At 44.7% G+C, this 26,177-nt stretch overlaps 1 protein-coding gene across 12 annotated transcripts in view; it reads left to right on the top strand.

The window, feature by feature from the left end:
* PARG (poly(ADP-ribose) glycohydrolase) overlaps positions 1–25,748 on the top strand; it is a 143,011-nt gene extending 117,263 nt beyond the window's left edge. For 10 of the 12 annotated variants that reach the window (XM_019497121.2, XM_059729802.1, XM_059729803.1 and 7 more), the window contains 3 exons: positions 6,359–6,464; positions 22,055–22,183; positions 23,049–25,748. In XM_019497121.2, the coding sequence (XP_019352666.1) occupies positions 6,359–6,464; positions 22,055–22,183; positions 23,049–23,221 (408 nt within the window). In that variant the 3' untranslated portion in view covers positions 23,222–25,748. Of the gene's footprint in view, positions 1–6,358; positions 6,465–9,804; positions 9,884–22,054; positions 22,184–23,048 lie in introns of those variants that run through there. The other 2 variants (XR_009463023.1, XM_059729809.1) reach the window with 2 other exon arrangements.
* Positions 25,749–26,177: the final 429 nt, after the last annotated feature.

The raw sequence follows: 26,177 nt of genomic DNA, 5'->3' as shown, positions 1-26,177 counted from the left end.
AAGGCCCTGTTTGCAACTATCTTGTACCATTTGTGGTTTTCTAGTTATGATTTATTAACTCGAATCTAGCCTACTCTTCTGGTTTAAAAAAAACATAGTGCTTCATGTTTCTATACAGAAATCATTAAGAATTCTCACATTATGTGCTATCCTCCCCTTTTTCTAGTTCAGGATCAAATTCTGGCATAATTTTCTTCCCCTAATAAGTGTCCAACTTAAACTTCCCTTTTCAGTTAGTCTGAACAGAGAGTTCTCATACCTACATCATGGTTAGAACTGTGCAAATAACTTTCTCCTCTCTGTCCTTCCACCAGTCTGCCAGCCATTCTGAAGTATCAAATAATTGGCTAAACTGAAACAATTTTAGTTGAATTAAAAATTCTTTAAAATATTATTACAGTCTTTCTCTTTTCCGAACAACAGGTGAATAAAATCAAGACATTTGAAATGTTTGGTTTTTCTGCATTTTCAATTTTACCAAATAATTTCATCTGGCCACTACCAGTTCTAATTGTATTAAGCTCCATCTGATGAGCCAGTTGTGTTGTTTGGTTTCTCTCTTGTACAGCCTTAGCACTAACCTTTTCAGATAGAAGATCTGCAGCTAAACATATTTCTATAAACCAAGTAACGCAGGTATTTTTATTAATTTCTGTGCCTTACACTGTTAATCTTTAGAATAGGTGAACAACACAGTATGTGACTCAACCAGGACAACTGGTGGAAGCTCTCGCTTTGTTTTATTTCAACAGAGTCTGAAGCATTCATCACTTTTCAGAATCAAATCTTATTCTGTTCGCTTACCCAAATTTGCTTGAATTTGCTTAACTTTTTTCATGTATCTTCCAGTTAAGAAGATGTGGTTTTAAAGGTAGTCTTTTTCCAAACATGTTGTATTCTGATCCAGACTAACTTAGTTTAAAAAAAACAAACAAAAAAGTGTGTTCCATGTGTAAAATAAAATTCATCATATTCCTACACTGATAGTAATAAAATAAGCCCTGAAAAATGAATTTATTAAACTTCAGTGACAGTTTAATTGGAAAACTAAATCACTTACCTCAGTGCATTTGAGACCAGAGTTTAAGTTACCAATTACATTGACAGGCTTTGCATCTTTCATACATTAGGCTAGATATATGTTTGCTTTTGTATAGAATCTCTGTTAGGCAGAGAGAGAGTTTGACACAGACTGATAATATTTGAGGAAAATACTAAGCCAACTGCTGACTTAAATATATTTTACAATTCATTAAGTAAGGTAAACTTAAAGTTAAGGAAAACTTCTATACTAAATCATTCTAGAGACTAGAAATTACTATGGTACATAATGTATTAGGGTGCATACTACTGTAGTTGTCAGAAGACATTTTTCGCTACAATTTATGTAAACTATGAGGCAATTTTGTGGTGTCTGGAAGGAAACTTTAGGTGAAAAGAAATTGTGGTTCTTTCTAATAATTTGAATTAGGCCACTTATTAGTACCGTTAATTTAGCTAGGCAATCAACAACTGGACCACCTTTGTTATATTTCCGGAATCAATATCCATTAACTCCAGTGATTCTGCTTTACCTCAGTTCTGCCATTAGGCATTAGAAAATAATTGAAAGAAAATAAAAATTAGTAAATCTGTTTTGCATACATCTTTCTGCCTTTTCACAAATAGGTACAATATCTCATCTCTAAGCTTCACTTGTCTTAATGGGGCCAGATCTTAATCCTGGAAAAAGGCTACTAATATTGTCTAAGATTAGATGTTCTGTAATAAGCTGGTCAGAATTCTAACAAATCCATTATGTCTAACTGAAGCAGTAAGATTTACAAATACATGCTGTAAGAGATGTGATATGAAGAGAATCTGGGCACAGTAATACTCTACTTATTCCCTAAAGATTACTGCCAGTTAGTATATATTCCTAGAGCAGGGATGGGCACTTTATTTTGGGTGGAAGGCTGTTTAACAAGGTTTGGTGAGCTTCCAAGGGCTGCATGAGTAGCACTGCCCCATGACAGTTGCCCTGCCCCCTGGTCACCATCTTGCCACCAGAAGTCCCACCCCTGACCATTGCCATTGGGAGCCCTTCCTCTTGTCTCCCCAGAAATACTCTGTTTAGGAGGGGGGAGTTGCCATCTTAGACCCAGAAAAAAAACAAATCGTACATTAAAAGTCAAACACCTACTATAACTTATTTTAATTTTATTACAAAAAATATTTTTGTCATGATTTGTTTGTGCAGTGTATATAGAGATGATTGCATAATAACTCTAAAATAAAGTCTTAGTCTTGTCTATTTTGTGGGGGGATATGTATGGTGGGGTGTGGGAGGATTATGAGGGTGTAGCTGTGTAAGGGGGGCATAGGGTGTGTTGAAAGGTTGTAGGGGTAGGGTGTAGTTGTTTGGCATTCATGGGAGGGTGTGGGGACCCCCTCCCACACACACTGCTCCCCATGGCACAGCAGCAGGCGGGGGTGCTTGTTCCCAGTGCTCGTGCCTGCTGGGTCATCTCTATAACAGGCATTCTTGTGCTTGTGGTGAGGAGCATAGCCTCCTTCTGAGCCGTATCTATCGCTGGTGCTCCCTGCCATGCACGTGCAGGGGGCAGGGAGGGCAGCCAGATCCAGCTCATGGGGTTTCCCTCCTGTGCTGTGTGAGTGTGAGGGCTGCGGGTGCACGGTGAGGGGCACCAGCGATAGAGATGACCTGGCAAGAGCTGTGCTGCTCACCGCAATGTGCAGCACTGGCCAGAAACTTGTGCTGGGCAGCAGCACCTGTACTGGGCACGAGTACCCCCACCCACTGCTGTTGCTGCCACTGCCTGCCAGGGCTGTGCACCATGTGGGGAGTGTGTAAGGGGTCCCCACACCCCTCCTGGGCACAGGCTCCATGCTGCCATCAGCCCCAGCCCCACGTTCCACACTCCCACCCAGCTGCAACTCCACCCCTGCTGCTTCCCTACCTGCTGTCCGGAGTGAGCTGGACACCGGGGAAGCCAAGCAGGTCTCTGGTGGCTGCAGCAGCCCCACCCAGAAGCTGTGTGCTGGCTGGGCCAGGCCCTTCCACCGATGAGGGCTGGAACAAGTACAACAGGGTATGTTGGGGCCATGTGTATACATGGGCACCTTGCTCCCAGCCTTGTGGATGGAAGGACTGGGCAGGGTACAGTTGGTAGGTGTTGCAGGCCAGGTGAAAGTTCTTAGCAGGCTGGGTTTAGCCCATGGACCGTACTTTGTCCGCCCCTGCCCTAGAGATACCTTTATACTACAGGTGTCAAACTCATCTGGCCCTGTGCGTTGGACTTGGTGTTTGTCCATGGGCCAGACTGAGCCCATAGGACCTGGATTCCCCCCTTCCCTGACCCCCATACCGGAACTGGTACTTGCTCTGGGATCTGTGCTATATTTGGTGGGCATTCCCAAGTGTCCAGTGCAGATGCCACATACAGCATAGCTCTTGAGGTGGCTAGAACAGACATTGTGAGGGCTGCAGTCTGACTGGAGTGGGTGCCACAGGTATCACAGGCCCTGAACCTGCCAGACTGTACCACCCATTCTGGGATCTGTACTGCATGCAGGACCCCCAGAAGCTGGTCCCAGACTGACTGGAGCAAGCACTTTGGGCAGTAAGTGTTCCAGAATGCCTGTGTTAGGTGCCATGTGCAGCGTCGTTCCAGAATGGGCACCTCTTGCAGCATATGTCCCAGGCCCTGCTCATAGGGCTCATCCTGCTCAATTCAGATCAAAGAACAACACCAGGAACCAGATAACGGGGCTCTCTGGGCTGGATGCTGCCCACAAGCCCTGCCGGCAACCCCTGCCTTAGTTTAAATTCAAGACTGCAAATTGATCCTGTTATTTCCAGTGGAGTATTGCATATTGTTGTTTAGAAATTGTATATATTTTAACCAGTGTTATGAAATGCTGAAGGAAACTGTGTTGAATGGCAATATGATGATAGCTCATTCACAGAAATATACTGACTCTTTTAGACAAGTTAACATAACATGAGCTAACTTATTTCCTTGAAGCAATTTACAAATTCATCTGGTCTTTTAACCAGCATAATTCAAAAGCAGCACCTTTTGGAAGTGGTTTGTTTTAGGTTTGCTTCTTCAGTCAGGTTATGTTTGTGGTGATTCCGCAATCACTGTGTAGAAGTACTCTTGTAGGATTGGGTACCCTGAAGTCAAAACTTAAAATTCCAGTGCCTTGTCTCACCTTTTAGAGAGAAATTATTGTGACTTCCCTCGAACGAGATTGTTCTACCTTTATATTGGTTATAAGAGTTATTGTGGAGCAGTGCAAGGTACCACCTTCCAGCACTTAGCTGGCTACCTTAGATCTCTTCCAATTCAAGTTTGAGAAGGAAAAATATTGGAAAGTAAGCTTTTCTTCTGTATTTACTATTCTTGTCATTACCCCAAAATAAATTGGTAGATTTGAAAGCGGGAAACAAAATGGTATTGTATTGTCGTATCCATTATCAATCCAGTTATCTCAACAGGAGAGGTTTTATATTCCACACGCTGGGGTAATGTTTGCTAGGTTTTGTCATTTCTTACAAATCTGGTTCCAACATTGAACACACCAATATTTTGACTGGAGGGAGAAACTTTAAAAAGCCACATGCATCTGAGGGAACAAGTGATTTGTGAACTATTGTGCAAGACCTTTACTGCAAACCTTGAATAATGGTATGCTGCTAAATTTATAACTAATCTGTCAGAATTTACAGCTCAAATGGAGTGGAAGAAATGGGTTTATTAATCTGTACCAGACAATGTGTTCAATAATTTTTTTATACCTTTGCAAGAATTTCATAGGGAGATTTACTTTTTCCACATATATCTCTTGTCAAAGCATATTTCTTTATCCAAGACTTGTAACAACATTAAAGATTTTTTCCCCCTTTTGCCTCGATTCAATATTTCACAGGGCCTGTATTTTTAGGGTGGCTTTTTTTATTCTCAGTTTCAGGAGTTTAAAGCAATAGGCAGATTTATCCAGTTTGTATAAAAATTTAGTATACTACGTTGTGTTCATAACATTGAAAGTGCAGATCTGCAGTAGGCTGTTCAAGTTTTCACTTCACAAACTATTAAAAAAAAAAAAAACCCCAAAAAACCCTCATAGTTAATTTACTGTTGGGAAAATCTGTTTTATTTTCTTGTAAGGTCATTTTGTTCGTTTCTCTCAAATGAGAGAGCCAGCTACTGTTATATTTGGCAAGGCCCTTTCTTGGGATCCTTCTTGATTGCTTAGGTAGTGGGATAAGGTGCACTTTATGAGAAGTAACTGATTGGGCAGGAGATAAAAAGGGATGCATTGTGTGTTAAGCCTACAGCATAATTGCAATAGAGGCAGAATAAGAAAAACTGCATTATTCTCACCTATAACTAATACCACCTTTTTTGCTTTATGGTCTGAAATTTCCAGTGTAGAATTTAAATTGTTTCAAAAAAATAAATTTAACTAGTTGAAAATACATCTAAGATGAGAAACTGCTTTCCTCCAAAGAGAAATGTGGGGCTTGAATTGCTTGAGGAATGGAGAGACAGAAATAAAATAGTTCTGTGTCCTCAAAGGTGACATTTTTGTAAGGCATGGGGGAAGGCAGAAAATCTGCAGATATGGGTCACTGTACTGGAAACCTCAACACTGTAGAAGTTGGTTTGCTTTGTATAGCTGTCCTATCTGCATAAGCACTTAATTGAAGCTCCAGGTCCAGTGTTAGTTGGTACGCTACTGCCAGAAGTGCTCTTACATAACCATGTTAATTGAGAAATCTTGGCCTTCTGTGTTCAAGTAGGAGAACTGGCAGTGTTCTGGAGCATTCAGTTCAAGTAACATACTTTTTGCTTATCTAAAAACATCTTCTAGTTTTAGCTGTATAACAGTCTCTCTTTCTATGCTGAACTGTTGCATCATGTAACTACTCACTATCCATATATCATCCAAGAGATTTCAGTGCCGGACAAAGTGGCCCTTTGCTATGTATTCATTACACAAAGCTTAAATGCATAAAGTGCCTTGGGATCTAGTGTAATGATGTATAACTATGCATGTAATGTATTGTTCTAGTGTTAAAATTATTCTCGGGATTCTTTCTAAAAAAATTCCTACTCCTTTTTTAGGGGTAGTGAAATAGCAATGATTTTCTTATGTTACATTTATTTAAACTTGTCCATTGCTTACAGTTGTTGCTTAGTGTTAGTGTCTTAATTTTTAGTTTTTAAGGCAGCTTAATGCTATATTGAATATTGGATCACTAGCAAACCGTGCTGTTTACTGCTGCTGTTTAACATATGACTTGTTTGTCATAATTTCATCTGCTGATATTCCTCTTTTCTTCCTGCAGGCCTACTGTGGTTTTGCTCGACCTAATGTTCCCCCTCAGCACCTTTCAGCAATAGCCACAGGAAACTGGGGCTGTGGAGCTTTTGGAGGTGATGCCAAATTAAAAGGTAAACTGTAGCTTTAAGGAGTTACAGGAATCAAGTAGCTGCTAGAAAAAAATTTTACTGCCTTTAAATTAAAAGGAATAAATCTTGTTTTCTGAAGTCCTGAAAACTGAAATGAATGTTCCTAGCAGGCATCTGATCAAGAGCCGGAGTAATGTTAAAACCATCTATGATATAAATCCACAAAAACAATGTGATTGCTTAATATTCTTAAATATTGTGACACTAGAGGGCTTAAAGGTTAATACTGTTTTGACAGTCAGCAAGGTCAAATGGAAGGAGCATGGGTCTGGGATCACAGAACTTCTAAGGGTTATTATAGAAAAGACAAAAACAAACACATTTTTGCCAGACCTTAATTAGGCCTCTGTTTGGGGGTCTGTAAAGCTGTTTTAAGTACTGGCTGTACTTATAAACCTTGTACAATTCTTGGATATCTCAATGACCCAAATTACAGGTATAAATAATTTTGGTTGCAAAACTAAACCAGTTATTACAGGCAAACCCTGCTTAACGCTGTTTTGCTTAGCGCTGTTTTGCTATGCAGCTTATTTAAAATTGATACCTGATTCCACTTAGCGCTCAGTGAGTTTCATTATAACACTGGCAGTCTCCATCTTGGGTCATTAAAAACACTTGCAGTCGCCCTCTTGGGTCGTCAAATATTTTCGGTTTCACTTAACGCTCGGTTTTTCAGGAACCAATAAAGAGCACTAAGCGGGGGTTGTCTGTATTTGTAAGCATAGTTTGCCACTACAGAAAAGACTAATGCCTGGCCCTTTCCTTCTCCCGCCTCTTAGAGGTGAAAACGTTGTTCGTATCCAGTGTTTGTTGCGTGCATTCATTTCTACATACAAAATATTAGTGTTCCTTTCCTCAAGCAGACCATAATCTGAGTAAACCAAGGTTTATACTTGTCCACCTATCCCATTTGGGTTTTGAAGGCATAAATGTTGCATGCAATGATAAACTTTGGGCCTCTGTCTGTGGGTTTTTTCTAGGAGAACTTGTGCCTTTCTCCATATAATTTTGTGTCCACTGATTACCAATGTAACACATTTGACATCTTAAAGGAAAAATAGGACATATTAGCAACCCTTAAGCCTCTAAATGTCTCCCAAACTCTGCCTTACTAGTGGCAGTGTATTTCTGACCTTTGTCTCCTAAATCTTTTCCATGTGACATCACACAGCTTTTTCCCTTTAATGGCAGCATTTAGACTGCAGCAGATCCCAGTGTCTGGCATTACTTTGAAACCATTTCCTGGTTGGCAAACAACTCAAGGTTCATAAATCTTCTAATTTAGTTGTATATAATTATAATTTACCATGCAAATAAGTCTAAACAAATTTAAATTTGCTTATTGTCAAATGTTCATGGAGGATCTAACATTTTCAGAAATTAAAGTTTGGCCAAATGCAGGGGTTCTCAAACTTTGTGATACCACAACCCCAAGTGCTGCATGGTGGGGGATGGGGATCTCCCATGTGGCAGCCGCCACTGCCATCCATTGCTCCATGCTGCCGCATGTATCCCCTGTGAAGTTTTTGACCCCCTTTTAAGTTGCTCCCAACCCCCCAGGGGGTTGCAACCCACAATTTGATAACCCCTGGCCTAATGAATATTTAAGGTGGTCAGGTTAGAAAGTACAGGTAACCAGTCTGATTTTTTTTCTGGCTGCTGGCTTCATAAATTTTCTTTCCAAATGGGTTTTTTTTTCCAGTAAGAGTCTATTTTTCATTCTGTACACATTGATTTTATGACAGCTATTTTTTTTGGTTTCCATTAGATAGAATAGATTACCAAGTTCAGGTCATCAATACAAAGGCTGCAATCCAGAATCATATATGATGAATAGTTCATGATTAGCTTTAATACATTTTTAATTTGAATATGAATGCTACTGTATCCCACAATATATGGGTTTCCTCTGAAAGTCAAGTGAGTAAAGCATAAAACGAAGGCTCAAAAGCCCCTCATCTTTCGGTTATTTGGAAGTCAAATATTGGGACTGCTAGAAGACCATCCCAAGCTGATCTTATTTATTGGGGTAGCCCATGTGAAGAGAGACATTGCCAAAAAGTAAAACAAGTAGGACTTCAAACATCCAGTGCTTTATAGAACAAAATGGCACATTAACACCAGAGAAAGGACCTGGTAGATTTTAGGCATGGGTATTAACAATATGTTATAAAACAAATTAAATTAAATAAAAAATAGGTGTATATATTTTGTAACTGGATGTTTTATTCAGTAAAATTTATGGCCTGTTCATGTGAGAGAAATATTTACAACCTGATCTCCAGTAGGCTAAGTGCATTTAGCCTGCTATTTTCTGTTTGTTGGTGCAATTTGCCTGCCTTTGTGTATCAAACTTAATTTTTTTCAAAGATAATATTTTGAATTTGATACTGCTAGAAAAGCAGGTTTTGCTATATCTGCTTTTCTGAAAGTATAAACCAAAAGTGTGTGTATAGCCGCAAATAATCAGTTTTACCAAGTAAGGGGTCAATCCAGTTTCATTTGAGTTGGCTAAAAGAACTTCAGTGAAAGTTGCCTAAAGTTCTAAGTGGAGTCTGTTGGATCAATACTTGGGTAGGAGGATTTAAGAACAGGTAGGTGCTACAGGAAATGGTATTGGTAATTCACAAGGCAACATTTTTTTTCCTTTTGAGTTGGTGTTGATCTGGTACTAAGAGGCTTAACACTGCTTTTTAAATAAACTGGAAAAAAAGAGTAGATTTGGTAGTCCTGTGCAGTGGAAAAATACAATCCCACATTATATTTAGTCTATGAAAAGCACTATGAAATGTCACGTACAAAAGGTATTTACTGTTCCTCCCATCCTAAAATGCTGTTTGCATCACTGTTATATATGGGAAATTTGGCAGTGGTTCAACCCTGCTGTAAACTGAGATTATGGTGCTGAGAAAAGATTGTTGTAAAAAGCTTTGGATCTTTCATTATGGGAGGTAGTGTAAAACTATCAGTTTTGCAAGTTGTTTTTTATGACTCACTTGTCTAGACTTTACAAGCTGACACTGTGTGGCAGTGATCAAGCCGTCGTTGCAGTTAAAAACTTGTATTATTTTGAAATAATATTTTTGGAAATAATTCTGTACACTTTTTAGCGTGATGTTGACTGATGCGTATTGGTGTGCTCTGAAATGCAGCTTGGGATTCTAAAGCATTTTCACAGAAGACCGGAAGAACAAAAATAGTATTAATTATCCTCAGATATTGTACCCAGTTATTCAGAATGGATTTCAGTAACACCTGGTGGTTTTATTTAATTTTTTTAAATACTATTGTACACTGTTCTTATAGCCTTTATCCATGCAAGGTTCCCAACCGCTGGACTAAGGGTTGGCTGCCAGGTCATGGCATAAGCCCCCCGCCTGGACCCCCGTCTGTCCGTCTGGGTGAGTGGCTTCCGGGCGTGGGGGGTTAAAACTGGGGCAGGGCATCCTCGGGAAGGAGGCAGCCAGCTCTGAGCACCCGGTCACTCCCCTGTGCCGGTTCGCAGGGAAAAAAAAGGTTGGGAACCACTGCATTAACGATGTATAAAAATACAGCTTGACTCAAGTTCTCAGTCAGTAAAGCAAAGAAAATAATTCCTGATATTCCTGATTTATAAAATAGATTAAAGCCAGGAGCAGGAGCAATCTGGCTGCAGCCTCCTCTGGTCTGGCTAGGCAGGGAGTGCCTGGTACATGTCTTCATGGCCACTGTCACTTCCCTGTGTTACCTGCTGCGCAGAGCGGCATAGCAGGAGGAGGAGGAGGAACTGCTGAAGGCAGGGAGAGCCAAGCAGTAACTGGGTGGCTGCAGCTGCACCAGGAGCAACTCTGGCAGGAAGCTGTGTGCACTGGCTAGGGCCAGGGCTGTCAGCAGGCATGGGAAGGAGTGTAGTGCAGGCTAACCTTGGAGGGGCTCAGCTCTGTGTGGGACACTGCAGGGGTAACTGCAGGCCAGAAGAGGAGAGGGGTGTGGACCACACCATGCGGGCAAGCTCTGCTGCACATGCCCCCTGTCCTCCCAGGACCCCCCCCCCCCCCCACTCCCAGCTGGCTTCTGGGACTTAATGCGCTGGCAGCCCCCCCACACTTGCACACTCCCTCCACCCTCCCCCACACACAATATACAAGAGTGAAACTTTATTTTGAGCTATTATGCAATCACCTCTATATACACTACTCAAAAACACATAAATCAGGACAGAATTTTTTTTTAAATAGAATTAAAATTTGTTATAGTCGATGTTTGATTTTTAGTATACAATTTGTTTTTTATCTGTAATTTGTTAAAATGATGCCTACTTGTTTTGTGTGTGGCATTCGACAGCTTGCCAAAACTCGTTAAGTGGCCTGCCAGCCAAAATGACTACCTGCCCCTGAGCTAGTGTGTACTCCTGAGCAGCAGCAGCTCCCTCCTCTCCTTTAAAAGCAGCTAAAAAGTACATTTGTCCCTACCCAGAGTTACTATATTTGGATGCTCTTTTGGTGTATGAATCCACAGGTTTATGTGCATTTGATACCAAGTAGAAAGAAACTCAAAGGAGAGGATATGGAGTTACCATAGATTTGGTAGCTCATAGCTCTTTTCTGATTTTAGAAAACTCTCCTTTAATATTTAGGAGAGTTGTATTGTTTACCTCTGGGAACCATATTATGCAACAAATGCTTGTATTCTTTCCTAATTGCAGTTTGTGATAATTTTTCCAGTACATGCAGTACATAAAGGGTTAAGGACATACTTATCCTATGTATTTCCTTGATTTATTGCAATCCAACAGCCATAATACACTTGTTCCCATGATATTTAAAGGTTTGCAGTGGCTTCCTTTGCCATCGGAGAGAGAGGTGCTTGAGGTAGCTCTCCATTGTTCTGTAGAAAGCTATTGAAAACCGTCTTTTTTTTAACCCCTGGGCAACTTAGTTTTTTCTTTAGAGAAGTGTAATTGCCTTTCTCTCTACTATATTGAAGTAGACTATATCCTATATCCAGTTTGGATCCTGGATTTGCTAGGGACCAGGCCTTAAAAAATTAAGTCTCATGAGGTATTCAGTGTGTCATAACAAGCCTGGACTTGGAACTTTAGGGGATCCAAGGCTTAGTTTTAGACCAGATTCACAGAAGTTTAGGGCTGGAGGGAACCTCATGAGATCATTGGGTCCAGCCCCCCTGCTCTGGGCAGGAAAGATGTGACAGTTGTGTGGAACAGACAATAAGGGGAAAGGAGACGGGAATTATTTTCTCCTGCTGTAGTCATCTTGATGCTGATATAGTTTATAAAAAAAATTGCACTTTGAGAGCAAGAAAATTACTTTTCTATGTAGTATGATAGGTGCAGTTCAAAGTATATTTGGGCTACCCAATTGCAGGTTGTATGCTTATATATTTAAAAGATAGAAAGTTTAGTTGCACATTCTGAAAATTATATACATTTTAATCTTATTTTACAGCAGTGTGCATATATTACCCACACCATTTTGTGGTTGTGCTTCTTCCTGGTTTCAAGCTAAGCAGAGTTTATTAACTGCAATGTTCCCTTCACTTGTGATCTTCATTTGTAACATCATTTTGCTGTGTACCATTAAATAGCATCAATGGTGGACATAAGTAGCACTTCATTCTCAGAGTAGAAAAGATCAGAACATAAGAGCCAAACTGGGTCAGACTAATGGTCCATCTAGCCCAGTAGCCTGTTTCTGACAGTGGCAGAAATGGATGCTTTAGAGTAGGGGTTGGCAACCTATAGCTCATGGGCTGGATCCAACCTCTGGAGCCAGTTGATCTGGCCTGTGGAGTAGAGGCCTCAGCAGCTTTTGGTAGTGGGGGGCTTTGATTGTCACTCTTCCCTTGTCACTGTAGGAAGAAGCAGAAGCAGCCACAGTGGTAGCTGGGTCCTAGTGCCCATCCAGCTCTTTGTGACTCAAGCAGGGTCATTCCAGCCCACAACCTGAAAAAAATTGCTAACTGCTATTTTAGAGGGAAAGCATTGAATAGAATATATCTACAGTAATCTGTCACTTGTTTATTACCCTCTCTGGCATTCACCATTATTGGTTCAGAGATGCCAGGAGAGAGATCTCCAACTGTTCTGTTTAATACAGGGGTGGACAAGATCTGACCTGCCAACTGATTTGATCTAGCCCGTGGACAGGTGGCCACCAATTTATATTGATTGTATCTGGCATGCAGCTGCCCTCACAGTGCTTTGCATGTGGCCAAACCCTGCCCACTCCTGCCTGGTGCAACCTGTGCCATGCTCCTACCCAGGAGCACATCAAGGGGGTGAGCCAGCCAATCAGAGTGCAAATAAAGCAGTAGGGACAGCAGGCCACAGAGCGCTGCCATGATGGTGGGGACAGAGGGGTTGGGCCTGCCCTTAACTCCACCCAACCCCCACTCCATGGAGGAGACAATGGCGATAGCGCAAGGGGCAGGGAATGGGGTTGGGGCCGCCACAGCAAGGGGAGGGAGCGGCCCTGGGCCCAAACCCTAACCACCTGGGGGAACAGGGTTGGGCCCAAATGGGGGGGTGGGGCCAGATGAGGGGAGTGGGAGCACAGGGCTGGATGCTGGGCTCTGTCCCTGCTGGCCCCCTGGGGGGCATGGCTCTGGCCCCAGCCCCAAAACAGCAGGGGCAACAGTAGGGGGAGTGAGCCTGGCCCTGGGCCTCTGTCCCTACCTCCAGCAGGCAGTGCAAGTGGAGTGGGTGGGGGCGGGGCCAGCACTGCTGGCCCCACTCCCCGTCCCTGCAAGCGGTGGCAACAGAAGGAGGGCGCTGGCCCAATTCCCCCTGCTCCCTGCAGGCTGTGATAATGGAGCAGGGGGGAGGGGGGGAAAGCCAGTGCCTCCAGCCACGCCCTTCCCCCCCCCCCCCCCCCCCGGACCCTTTAGGTGGTGGTGACAGTGCAAACAGAGGGCACTGGGGCCAGCAGACAGAGGGAGGGGCAGCCCAGCCCAGCCTGCCTGGCCATGAAGCAGCAGGGGGGGAGAGGAGGAGTGGGCCTGGCTGTGAAAGTGGGGCGGGGGTGCGGACACAGGCCTCTGTCTCCGGCTGCCTTCCTCCTGGCAATTTGCTAGTTGTTCTCCATAAAAGGGAGAAAAGGCATGATTTTTAGATGAAACTGAGACTGAAAATTTCTGAGTAGGTATGATCTAAATGGAAAATTTTCACACCAACAATAATGTAACTTGGCAGAGTGACGGAACTAGAGAGGAGTGTAAAGAAAGTAAGAGTCCAAGCCAAAACTGGTTGAAACTAATGCAGTAATTACCATTGACCTTAGTGGGCTTGAGTTCAGGGTCTTTGAGGTAGGCAGGCATCTGATCACAGATGGTTTAAAAAACAAAGGAAAGCAATTTTGAAATAGATACTGAAAGAACAGGGGCCAAGTAAAGGAAGGTTGGATGGGGAAGATGTATTAGCATTTCTTTCTGAAGATGCCCCACTTCAGTTTAACCCCTTCCAAGCTGCTATTGTCATTATATTAAAGCAGGAACATTAGGCTTTTTTTATTGTATTCTAGTTGATAGGAGCAGGTCTGAAACTACAAAAATAAGCAGTAAGGCTAAGTGCTGGCATTCAAGAAGCCTGTAGCAGAAGTGCTCTACCTTGTGAGTTTTAAGCACGCAGGGTTAGGTCAAGAAGAAGCAGAACACACATTTGCCCTTGTGGGGGGAGGGGGAAGGCTCAGAGTCTACCTGCATGGCCTGAGTCTAGTGGGCTCTCACACACCTCCCAGCATGTCCCATGGGCTCCTGGGGCTGCTGAAGACTCCCGAGTAGAGCTGAATGGCCAAGCCACCCCTGATTGGCTGCTGGCCATGAGCCACCATGTCCCCAACATCCTGCTGCTGTGACACCTGGGTTGTGTGTATGTGTGTCCCAGACACCTAGGGTGGGGGTGGAGGGATGGGGACGCATGTACACGCTTGGAACCCAGGCTTCCAGGGCACAGCTGGGCCACTGACTTCCATGTGGCTGATAAGGACAATGCCTACCTCTTGCTCTCCATCACCCTGAGGAATGGTGAGTTGCACAAACATTATGGTCCTGGGGTTCCTGATTTCATCATCAGCGATATCATGCCCCTGGTTTTCATCAGGGGCCCAGCTTTACCCCTTCCTGCCCTGGCTTATGAGGTCCTATAGGGGGCAGCTGGTCTGTGGGAAGGAGCATTTCAACTATACATTGGGCCTGGCACCATGAGCACATGCAGCACAGGGATGGGGGAGGGTGAATCTCATGCTGATGTGTGTGGTTCCCACACCATACCAGGATGTCTGGATCTGTGGCTATGGCTAACTGCCTTCTCACCTGTGTAGGCTGGGAGTCCTCCTTGAATAAGTAAGGCCAGAGGGCTTCAAGTGTCCCCACCCCAGCACTGGGCCCCAGATCCTCTGGCCCCACATCCCAGGCAGTGCTGCCCACAGTCTCAGCTGCCTGGGCACTGTCCCCTTTCCTCAACCCCCTCTTCCCAAGGGGCACAAACCAGGGCGTAGGGGAATGCAGCACAAGGAAGAGACATGCCTCATTTTGATTTGGGAATGTTGAAGCTGCCAAACTTCCAGTGTGCAACAACTGCAATGTTGTCTGCTCTAAAACTTAGAACCGTCGTCTTATTTAACATTGAGAGAGTGAGAAAAGATCCTGGCTGTACCGGCAGTTATGATGTTGAGAGGGAGAGGCAGGTGACCAGCCATGGGAGGCTTAGCTTAAACATGAAACCTTGGGCAGTAGGGGGAATGCCGCAGCCTTAGTTTAATTAAATGTTGCATCTGCCAAACTTCTCATGTGCATGATAAAGAAAAACTGTAAAACGTTGCCCCTTCTGGAACTTGGACCAGAGCTCAGGGGGCTGTCATTTCTTGCAGGCTACTGCAGGCCTGCAGTAGCCTGGCCCAGTGCGCTGTTAGGATGCCCCTTCCACCTGTTTTCTTTGGGGCCCTGTGCCTGTAACCACCACTTGCTGGGGGTAGAGAATTGGCCCTGGAAGGTGGGCTGTCAATGCTGGCCCTAGCCTGGCTCCCTCCCCTCTTGCATTGCTGCCCCTGGGAGTGGGCTCCACTGGACTCTTTCCTGGCTCCGTGGACCTGCTGTGAGGTCAAGGAAAACAGTGCCTGTCTTCAGGTTCCTTTGTAAACCAGGGGTACAGGGCGGGATGCCCTGCTTGTGCCCCTTGCCCCACACCCAAAGCCCCTGTCCTCCAGCCTGCTGTCCCTTGCCCTCCAACTCAGGCTCCGTGGCTAACAGCAGCTACCCAGAACCTGGGCCAGCTGCAAATAGCTGCTGCCTGGCCCCAGCTGCCACCCGGCCCCAGGCTCCATGGAGGCAGCAGATACCTGCGATGCTCCCTGCTGTGCTGCCCTCACCACCGCTTCTGCAGAGCAGCGTTGGAACCCAGCACGGCAGGGCATAGCGGGGTGCACAGAAAGCTGCCTGCTGTTCTCAGCTCCCTGCTGCTCTGGCTGCACTTCCCCTGCAGGTGGGGGCAGCAGCAAGGGGCACAACCCTGCGTGCTGCCCTGGGGCCAGGGTTGGGGAGGCAGCAGCTGTTTACAGCTGGCCCAGGTTCTGGGTAGCTATTGATAGCCACGGAGCCCGGGCTGATAGCAGTAGGGCTTCCATCCTTCCAGCCACCTCCATGACTATAAGCAGCTACCCAGAGCCTGGACTGGCTGCAGCTGAGAGACTACAAACAGCTGCTGTCTCCTGGCCCTGGGCTCCAGGAAGGCAGCAGGTGCCAGCACTGTGCCCATTGGGGCCAGGGCAGAGAAGCAGCAGCTGTTTGTAGCCTCCTGGCTACAGCCAGCCCCAGCTCTGAGGTAACTGCTGCCAGCCATGGTGCCCAGGCTGCTCCCAGCAGGGCTTGCAACCTCCTAGCCACATGCTGGGAGCAGCCTGGGCCAGCTGCAGCCAGGAGGCTGCAAACAGCTGCTGCCTCCCCAGCCCCGGCCCCAATTCATGCCGAGGAAAATGGCCTCGTGTGCCATGCTCCACACACATGCCAGGGGTTGGCAACCCCTATTCTACAGTCTGCCCACCTGGCTTCAACCTGCTACGCCATCAGTAGGCCTTGCCGAATAGGTCTGTCTGCAGACAACCTCCACCATTGAGGTCTTCGTGACAACCCAGACTAGCTGTGGTAAAACACACACCATGTTACATACTGTTGATGACTACCCGCTGACTAAGTTTAGTAGTGGACTCCAGGAACTGCACATGACCACTAAAGATACTACCGCATGGCTTGGCAGTTGCGCACATGCTGACAGACTGAGTGGGGAACATCAATAAATCAGTCCCATCAGTCTTCCACGTGGATAGTCATCAAGTCAAGAGCACACTGAATGTCAGAGTAGGCAACTATATCTTTTCCCATGATCATATCAACTTACCAAGGAGTTGCATTAGACCATTACCTCACCTATAAACACATTTAGATGGTCAGCAGTAAATTTTCTGCATGTGTAGCTGCCTTAAGCTATTTAGACAGCACAACTTGCGGTGCCAACTTTAAAGTGCTCAGAACCACTGCACTTGCAAGGATATCTGTCCCATTAGATTACTGTGCTCCTGTATGGTCCAGAAGTTGTTGCACTACAAGGCTTGACACTGTACTTAACGTTGTGCAGAGACTCGTAAGAGGCTGTACAACTCACACACGCATACATTTCCTGCACTCTAGGGTATTAGTCCAAATGACATGACAGACTTTAACCCAGGAGTGAGCAGTTATTTGGGCCCAAGAGCCACATAAAGAGTTTTGCTGAGCTGTCATGGACTGGGTCAGCACTGCCCTCCCTCCTGCACAATAGTTCACAAAAACTCCCTATGTGGGATGGGGCTGTGGATGGGTGGAGAGCGGTGTCTGGGAACAGGATGGGTGGCTGAGGCCAGGATCGCAGGGCAGTGATAGTGCAGGGCTGGGGCCTGGGCAGAGCCACAATCCACTGCCTGCATTCCCTGACAAGGGGCACCAGTTCTGCAGGCAGGGGTGTGCAGGGAGCAGATCACAGCTCTGGTCTGGCCCTGACCCTGGCCCCATGCGGCCACCATTGCAAGATCCTAGGCTTGGCCCCAGACACAGATTCTCACCCACCCCAGCCCTATTCCATCCACCCAGTCGTGCACCCTGCCCACATAGCTCCCAGCCAGTCTCCTTAGAAACCCCAGGATTGTGGAGCAGTGACAGCATAGGGCTGGGGCACAGCCCTGGGTCTGTGGGCAAGGGCATGTGGGGAGTGTATCATGCTCTTAATTGAAAGCTGCAGTCATTACAAGTGCCCAGATGGGGTAGATGGAATCCATGCATTGAGCTATAATACCAGACAGTGGCTCTCATAGTTGGCTGGAGGGAATGGGGATAGTGGGGGTGGAAACAAGGGCTTCACTGACTCTTGTCAGTTACAGCCTGGGGACAAGTCTGGCCTGGCGCTTGGGCAGACCCACATGAGCTCTTCCTGAGGCTAGAGAGCTGTCCTGAGATGGGGGATGAGCAGGGTGCCGGAAAGCCCCATGGATGTTGGCAGAACGTGACCTACCATGAGTTGCAATTGGATGTGGTACAGATGTTTATGTTACTCTAACCTACAGCACTGAAGTGTGATATCACATCCAGCCAAAGTTATCTTAGAGTGGGACCTGCCATTTTTACAGTGATCTAAGGGACCTGACCATCTGTAGAGTGCTTTCTGTATGCCTACTGCACAATAAGTATACCTTTCATTATGCTCAGGTAAATATATTTGTAAGTGCTGTGTGTATATGTAAGTGTGTGAGGAAGAGAACATAATTACCCACATCACTTGTCATAGAGGCTTAATTAACCAGGCAAAAAAATCTTATCTACAAAATTGAAGTGAGGGGCCAGTGGGAGGATCTGCATTGAATCAGGCCCTATGAAAAATGGGAAAGGGTTTGAGTTGTACAATAGTTTCATAGTTGGTAGGGTCGGAAGGGACCTGAGCAGATCATCAAGTCCGATCCCCTGCCATGGCAGGAAAGAGCACTGGGATCAAACGACCCCAGCAAGGTGTTCATCCATCCTCCTTTTAAAGACCCACAGGGTAGAAGCCAGCACCACTTCTCTTGGAAATTGGTTCCAGTTCCTAGCTGCCCTGACAGTGAAGTAGTGCCTCCAGATATCTAGCCTTAATCTACCCTCTGCCAGCTTGTGACCATTATTTCTTGTCACTCCTGGTAGTGCTCAGGGGAACAGGGACTCTCCCAATGCCTGCTGGTCCCCCCTGACTAGTTTGTAAATGGCCACTAGATCCCTCCTCAGCCTTTGCTTGTGGAGGCTGAACAGGTTCAGGTCCCTTAGCCTCTCCTCGTAGGGCCTGCCTTGCTGACCCCTACTCATGCAGGTGGCCCTCCTCTGGACCCTCTCGATGTTGTCCACATCCCTCCTGAAGTGCAGTGCCCAGAACTGGACGCAATGCTTGACTCAAGGCTGTTTCTTTTCTCTTACCTTCATAAGTGCCAAACTAGGAACGTTTTTAGCAATTAAAAGTAAAGCTAGAACTGGAAAGCAGTGTCAATACCTCTTTAAGCTTCTGGTTAAAAATGAAGTTGCGTTGTCTACATGGCATTAATGTGAAGATTCATTAGATCACGTTCCCTGTGCAATTTAGGTAATTAGGTCCTTTTGTAAAACTGAACAACTGAAGCTTTACAGTAGTTTAATTAAAATATCATCTTCAAATTAAGATTGATCTCACGTGTTGAGTGCAATTAATAAGCCCAGTTATGGGTTTATTAAAGACCCTTGATTAAAGAGTATAGGCATTTCTTAAGTCTGTCCATGATAAAAAGTGAAAGAACTTCTTCCAAACTGAATAATGAAAACCAATCCTCTTTTGGTTTCTTCTGGCAGAGTGCAGTGAAAGGAAAATTCCATAAGTAATATATTTAAAATAAAATTCCTTTTGACATCATCTATATAGTTAAAATAGATAACATCCACAATGGATATTGTCCATGGAAAAATCTGCATGCAGTTTGTGGGTGTGTCCACACATACAGGCACATGCTTTTGCACCAACTCAAATAGAAACAGTGCAAATTTGAGCCAGTGCTTTTTGCCCCAGCACATGTGTCCAGACATGCACTTTGGTGTGAGGCAAAATAACCCTGCCTGGCTCCTCCCAGATCTGCAGCCAGGGGGAGCTAGAGCCTGGGGCCAGCACCTGTCCTGGTCCCAGCAGTATAAAAAGCTGCCCTGGCTAGTAGCTCAGGGCTACTCGCTCTCAGGAGCTTCTGGGGCCCAGCCAGCTGGTACCTGGGGACACTACCACCTGTTCCAGCTGGACTGCTGAAGCAGCCCTGACAGTTCCCTGTGCCTTCTACCCACTGCAGCAGTCTGGCAGTGAGGGATGTGGCCTGGCTGTGACCTTCTGCCACCTGCAAGAGCATGTGGTCCCAAGGCTGCATGCCCGCCAAACCCAGATGGGGACTGCATGGCCATTAGAGGCATCTGCACCTCTGGGCCAGCTGTCAGTGGGCTGTGACTACACAGTTGGTCTTTGTGGCACTGCTGCCATTTGTGCCACCGTCTGGCCATCTGGGCAGCTATTGCCCAGAAAAAGTTTTCAATGTGGTGGCCTGCTTTGAACTGTCAAAGCATGTCCTCCTGGCTCCAAGTGGCCAGGAGGTCAGCCACCTCCAGCTGAGTCCCAGGTGCCAGCGCTGAGCAGGCTTCTCTGCGTGGGTCCTGCCACGTGACTCACTAGCAGGAATTCTGGTGGTCCCCATTTAAAAACTGCAAAATCCCTGATAAAAAAAAATCCCAAAGTCACTCTTTAAAATACCCCCAAATTCATGTTCTTCCACAAGTAAAACAGAAGACCACTATATATAGAGAGAGAGAGAAAGAGAGAGAGATCAAATCAGTTGGGCAATGTTTTATTGATATATTTACAATTTTTTAAAGCAGTTTGGAAGCCTACCAGTGCCTCCACCATCATAATAAAATAAATCCTAAAGGTTTGTACATTTTGATATTTATTTTTGGTTTTCTTATTACATGGTCGGTGTGTGATAGGGGGATGTGAGGTTTGTAGGAGCGGGATGGGAAGGGAGGTGTGGGGGATGTCTGTGGGTGGGTGTGGAGGGATGTGGTGGAGGATTTGGGTCAGTGTGTGGGTAGTTGTGGGACTGTGAATGTTGGGAGACTCTGGTGGTACTGCTTAGAAGGGGTGGGTCCTGCACAGCACATGGACAGTGCCCGCACACACAGCACATGGACTGTCCCCCCTGCAGGGTCCCGGTCCCAGCCCCTGCCAAGGGCTACAGCACTCCCCCTGCTGCCCTCCCCAGTCTCTAGCCCCCTACTCATTCTCCTGCTCCTCTCCAGCCTCCTGCTCTTTCCCCTGCTTATCTCCAGCCCCCACGCCCATTGCCGCCCCAGCTGCCCGGCACTAAAAAAGAAAGAAAAAAAAAGGCCTGCACTCACCTGTTGTAGCAGCAGCCATCAGGGCTGCTGGGGATTCATGGCAGAACCCCGCCATGTAGCGTGAGTCCGGGGGCAGGGGGCAGCAGGGATCGACCCTGGCACCTGTGCTGTTGCTGCCCCTTGGTGTGGGTGCAGTGTGTCTCGGCAGGGCGCCGCACACTGTCTGGGAGCTGGGGCAGCTCCAGCTGTCACCCAGAGCCTGGCATCGCTCCGCCCAAGCTCCCAGACATTGCAGGGAGCTGTACTGCACCCACATCATGGGGCAGTGGCAGCGTGGGTGCCAGGCGGCTGGGTTCGATCCCTGCTGCCCCGCGCCATGTGGTGGGGCTCTGCCATGAGTTCCCAGCAGCCACAACGGCTGCTGCTACAGCGGATGAGTGCCAGGGTTTTTTGTGGGGAGGGAGGTTTGGGGGTTGTTTTTGTTTCTTTGAGTGCCGAGAGGCTGGGGCCAGGCAGGCAGCCAGTGGGGAGCTGGGAGCAGGTGGGGCAGTGATCGGGGAGCTGGGAGAGCAAGTAGGGGTTGGCGCTGGGCGGGGGGCAGCTATCAGGAGCAAGCATGGGCAGGGGCCAGGCGATGGTCCCCGCATGGTCCCCTTCCCCCTTCTCAGGCCCCCTCCTCCCCCTGCCTACCTGGCACGGAGCCCAGGTCCCAGTCACTGCGGCCTGCACTGGCTGCTTGCCCTGCACAAGCAGGCAGTGTGTTTCAGCACTGTGTCAAGGGCAAGCCATAGAGACACTCTGGCTGGCTACCAGCTGGCTGGCTGTCAGCAGGGGCGGGGGTTAGCAAGATATAGGAGATACTCCAAGTGGCACTTTGGTAAACAGAGTAACTGGTAACAATAGCCACAAACTGACAGAGAGCAGATTTAGACTAGACATTAGGAAGAACTTATTTACAGTAAGGGTTACCAGAGTCTGAAATGGGCTTCCCAGGGAGGTGGTGCTCTCCCCTACCTTGGAGGTCTTTAAGGGGAGACTCAACGAACACCTGGCTGGGGTCATCTGACCCTAGCACTCTTTCCTGCCCAGGGCAGGGGGTTGGACTTGATGATCTACTGAGGTCCCTTCTGACCCTAAAAATCTAAAGTCTACCTGTGGACCGTGTTACCTCTTTTTCTTTGTTTCAGCCTTAATACAGATATTGGCAGCTGCTGAAGCTGGGAGAGATGTGGTTTACTTTACCTTTGGAGATGCTGAGCTGATGAGAGATATTTACAACATGCACACTTTTCTCTGTGAGAAGAGCCAAACTGTTGGTAAGCATAAAATAATCCTCTCTGCTGTTACACACTAAGAGGGATAATTCTTCTCCAGTAAGAAGGTTGCACCATAAGAGCTGTAGTCACTGTTGTCATAAAATAGTCAACCCAAGTAAGTGAAACCAGTATTTTAAATCTATGCAAGAAACAATTACTGCATAGCCTAGGCCTGTGGCAGAAGTGGCCATAAACTTCTACCATCATAGAAATTAGTCTGCAACAGCTAAAGGCATGCTGGAGCTTTAAAGAGAATTTCAAAAGGCATGTTTCATTTTTTAAATAAAATAGACCCAGTTTTTTTCTTTATACTAATCTATTTCATAACACTGTGGTTGGAATTCTGGAAATCCTGATATTTCAAGTAACCTAATAATTTGCAGGCCCTTGGCAATTACTGAGCAGAGAATGTGAGGGGAATGCATCCTTTGCTGTGTTATAGTTCATAGCAGTGTCTTTAACTTTTGTACAGGAAACAAAGAACTGACTGAATATCAGTCTTTGCAAATAAACTGCCAAAATAATCAGTTTGTAATGTCTTGTTTAAATTCATACAGCAGTTGCATGTGTACCCACACATGCACACACATGCATGTATACTGTTAGTGAGATTCACCAGTTCTCACACAAAACTTGGGTAAACTGGTTTTGTGAAGAGAACTGAGTAGAAGTGGTTAAGACAGTGTCTGTCCAGGTTCTGATGTAGTGGACAAATTATAACACAGTTCCCTGTGGAGTGCAGGCACCGGGTTCTACACTGTGATTTCTATATAGTTTGTGTGTGTGTGTATAGATATATAGGATGCACAATCATTTTGTTGCATTCCTAATTATAGTAAAAATATATTTTCTTTTATTTTTCAAGGGGATGTGTATAGGCTCTTGCTTAGATATTATAATGAAGAATGCAGAAGCTGCTCCACTTCAGGACCAGATGGCAAGCTTTATGCTTTCTTATATAACACCATTGAATCCTATGCAGATTCCACAGATGATGAGGAAAAGGAAGAAGAAAAAGGATTGTGCTTTGAGGATTAGAGTAAACATTTATGTTGAGGATATTTTTCCTTTTCGCCCTCTAATATATTGTGTGACTTGCTGGATGTAATATATGGATTGGCTTAACATAGTATCAATGTATATAATACTACATTTGTAGTCCTATATGCCACCCTATCCTAAAAAAAACAACTTTCAAACCAGATTTTTTTTTTTTTGTGTCTGCATTGTAAACCCTGATCATCTACCTACAGAAATGATTAGGTCAGTAATACCCATTTGCATTTCTTCTTGGTCATCTGTTGATTTTGGTCTACACTTGCTACCCTTCAGACTCTACAGATGCCAAGACTGACTTAAAAATTGCAAGGGATTTATTTTTGCTCTCCCTTGCTTTTACTTTTCAAGAGATTCTATAAATTATATGGATTTCCTGTGCAAAGTGGTTGCTATTATACACATAGCCATGTGACTCACAAGGATGATGGAGCAAAGCTTTATAATTATCCATGTTGTTAGAGGTTCTAACAAATCCATTCCCTCCTTGGGATTACCAGGGTTCTTCAGCTTGTTATTCTTTATCTTAAAAACTTCCTGTTCTTTAAAATAAAAAGCGGAAGTCTAAGGACAGCAAGGATTTGGGGGAAGCAATAACAGCATCGCCTATACATTCCATTGTTTGACTTAGCAATACCTGAGGAAAGCAGGATAAGGAGACAAAGTGGGAAATTAAAGTAAGGGCTAGAATTATAAGAAAAAAGAAACAGAATTAAAATGAGAGGAAACAGAGGGAACATACTCCCGTTTTGTTTTTCTGGTTTTTTTTTGTTTTTTTTTTTCAATTGTGATAGGAGCCACCTATTATAACTATGAACAGGGTCTTGAACGCAATGCTGCATTTGAAGTTATTCAAGCCAAAATTGCTTGCTGCAGGTATAAATATACCTATATTTATGTTAGATACATAGCTACAAATCAACTGTCATATAATATCCCTTACTGAAAATATACACAGAAGTGCATGTAGGTCACACAAAATATGCACACAAAGTAAATAGAACTAGGATCTTATATTTGCTTGGACATTATTGGGAGAGAGCTCTTTCCATATTACAAAAAAGAAAATATCCTAAAACAGCTGCTGCTGGTGAGAGCTAAAATCTGTGTGCCTTTATGAAGTACAGAAGGGTGTATATGTAATACAGTGGAGGTATGTAAAAGAAAGAAGTGTAAGAATTATACTACTACTATCTCTGCAGACCCAAATGAATGTTGTTGTAGCATATTAAAGAAATATATTAATAAGTTCCAAAGAACTTCAGGTACATAAATGTAATATAGCACCACAGGGCAAAATCCATTGATTTTGATGGGTATTTTGCCTCTAGTAAGCAATCTACCGTTTAACCTCAAGTTAGAAGTATAGCTGCTTATATGTTAGGTTTTTCTGGCCAGTTTTTCCTTATCATTGTTGCTCCTAAATTAGCTCAATAAATATCAACTATGCTTGGAGATGTTGTATAGATAGCAAAGTTTTGACAACCAACATTTTGAGCACAATATCAGATCTCTGAGCAGGGTCAGACAATATGGTACTTAAATATCAGTGGCTATTCACAGTCAAGTCTACAGTAGAACACCTACATATAGTAGTGCAGATAATAACTTGTTCTAATTTATATATTTTTACCTGAAAGATCTGAAGTTTAATAGCTCCTGTGTCCTTATTTCCATATTTGATTTTTGGAAGGGAAAAGTTGCAGGGTACTTGCAGTGTAACAGCAAATGCAGCTCGAAGATTCTAATTACTTCCTAAGATTTGAAGCAAAACAGCATGGCAGGGTTATGGAATTAACAAGAGCATTATATTGCCAGCTTCTCTTTAATTTAAGAACAAACTGCACAGGATGCTGCATCAAAGGCAAAAAGAAAATGTTGGGTCAGTGTAATATTTGCTCTGCATCTTGATTTCTTGCCTTCTCCCTCCTTCCAATCACCCCCAACCATTTCTGAACTATCTGGAGCACTCTGTCTAGCCAGAAATCTATTTTGGTGCTGCACTCAGAATAATGAGAAATGGAGAGTACTGATGGGCTAATCATGCAGTTTGCGAAGCTGGGATTTCACTTATCTAAAAAACTGTTTATGGAATACTCGGTGCTTTTAATTCCTTTAAGGGTGTTTGTCAACTAAGTTCAAATAAAAAAATAATTAAACTTCTTACCAAAACTATTGTTTTATACTGTGTTTTAGTGGCAAAACTGAATGACAACATGTAACAATGGTTTGCAGTCTGTTACATTGCAGTGTGGTCTCATAATCAAGTTAGGTGTCAGAATAATTTTGTTTCACTTTACAGCTCTTGCACCTAAATTTCTCAGTTATGAATTGTTCTTATCCAATTATGAAAACTCGTTGCTGTATATATTAATTTATAAACTGTTGAAGTATTCCTGATGTGTTCTTAAAACAACAGTTCATGCATCTTTATGTTGATTTCTCTGGATCTGTATGCTAATGTTTACATACTTTTTGTAGGGATACAATAAAAAAAATTCTGATCATAGCAGTTTTGTCTCCTTCATTGTTTTCTACCTTAATGTATCTTGTGCACCTCTTAGATGGATAAGCGTTCAATACATGTGGGTTTGAGATTTGGCTTTGGGTTTCAAATATAGTAACGCTTCAGAATACCGGAGTTGAAATAAACGGCACTATTTTTCCAGTAAGTATGGTAACTTGCTGAATCAGCATAAGAGCTGATTTAACAGAAGTCAAATCTTTGCCTGTTTTCTTCCTGCTATACAATTTTGATCTATTGCTCCCTCTTAAACAGCCTAAAGAAGGCAGGAGTTGCCTGGTCCTGCTGCAGTCCTTCCTGGTGTGCTCCCTCCTCAACCTTTTCCTTGAACAAGGTGTGCAGGGTAGGTGGAACTGTCACATGCGCCTCTGTTTCAGAGAGGAGTGTGTGTATTGGGGGGTAGGGGGAGGAGGA

Source organism: Alligator mississippiensis, chromosome 6 (assembly GCF_030867095.1).
Source record: "Alligator mississippiensis isolate rAllMis1 chromosome 6, rAllMis1, whole genome shotgun sequence".
In the NCBI taxonomy this organism is placed as follows: Eukaryota; Metazoa; Chordata; order Crocodylia; family Alligatoridae; genus Alligator; species Alligator mississippiensis.
Note: the sequence above shows the minus strand (reverse complement) of the source record. Positions and strands in the feature narration are given on the sequence as shown.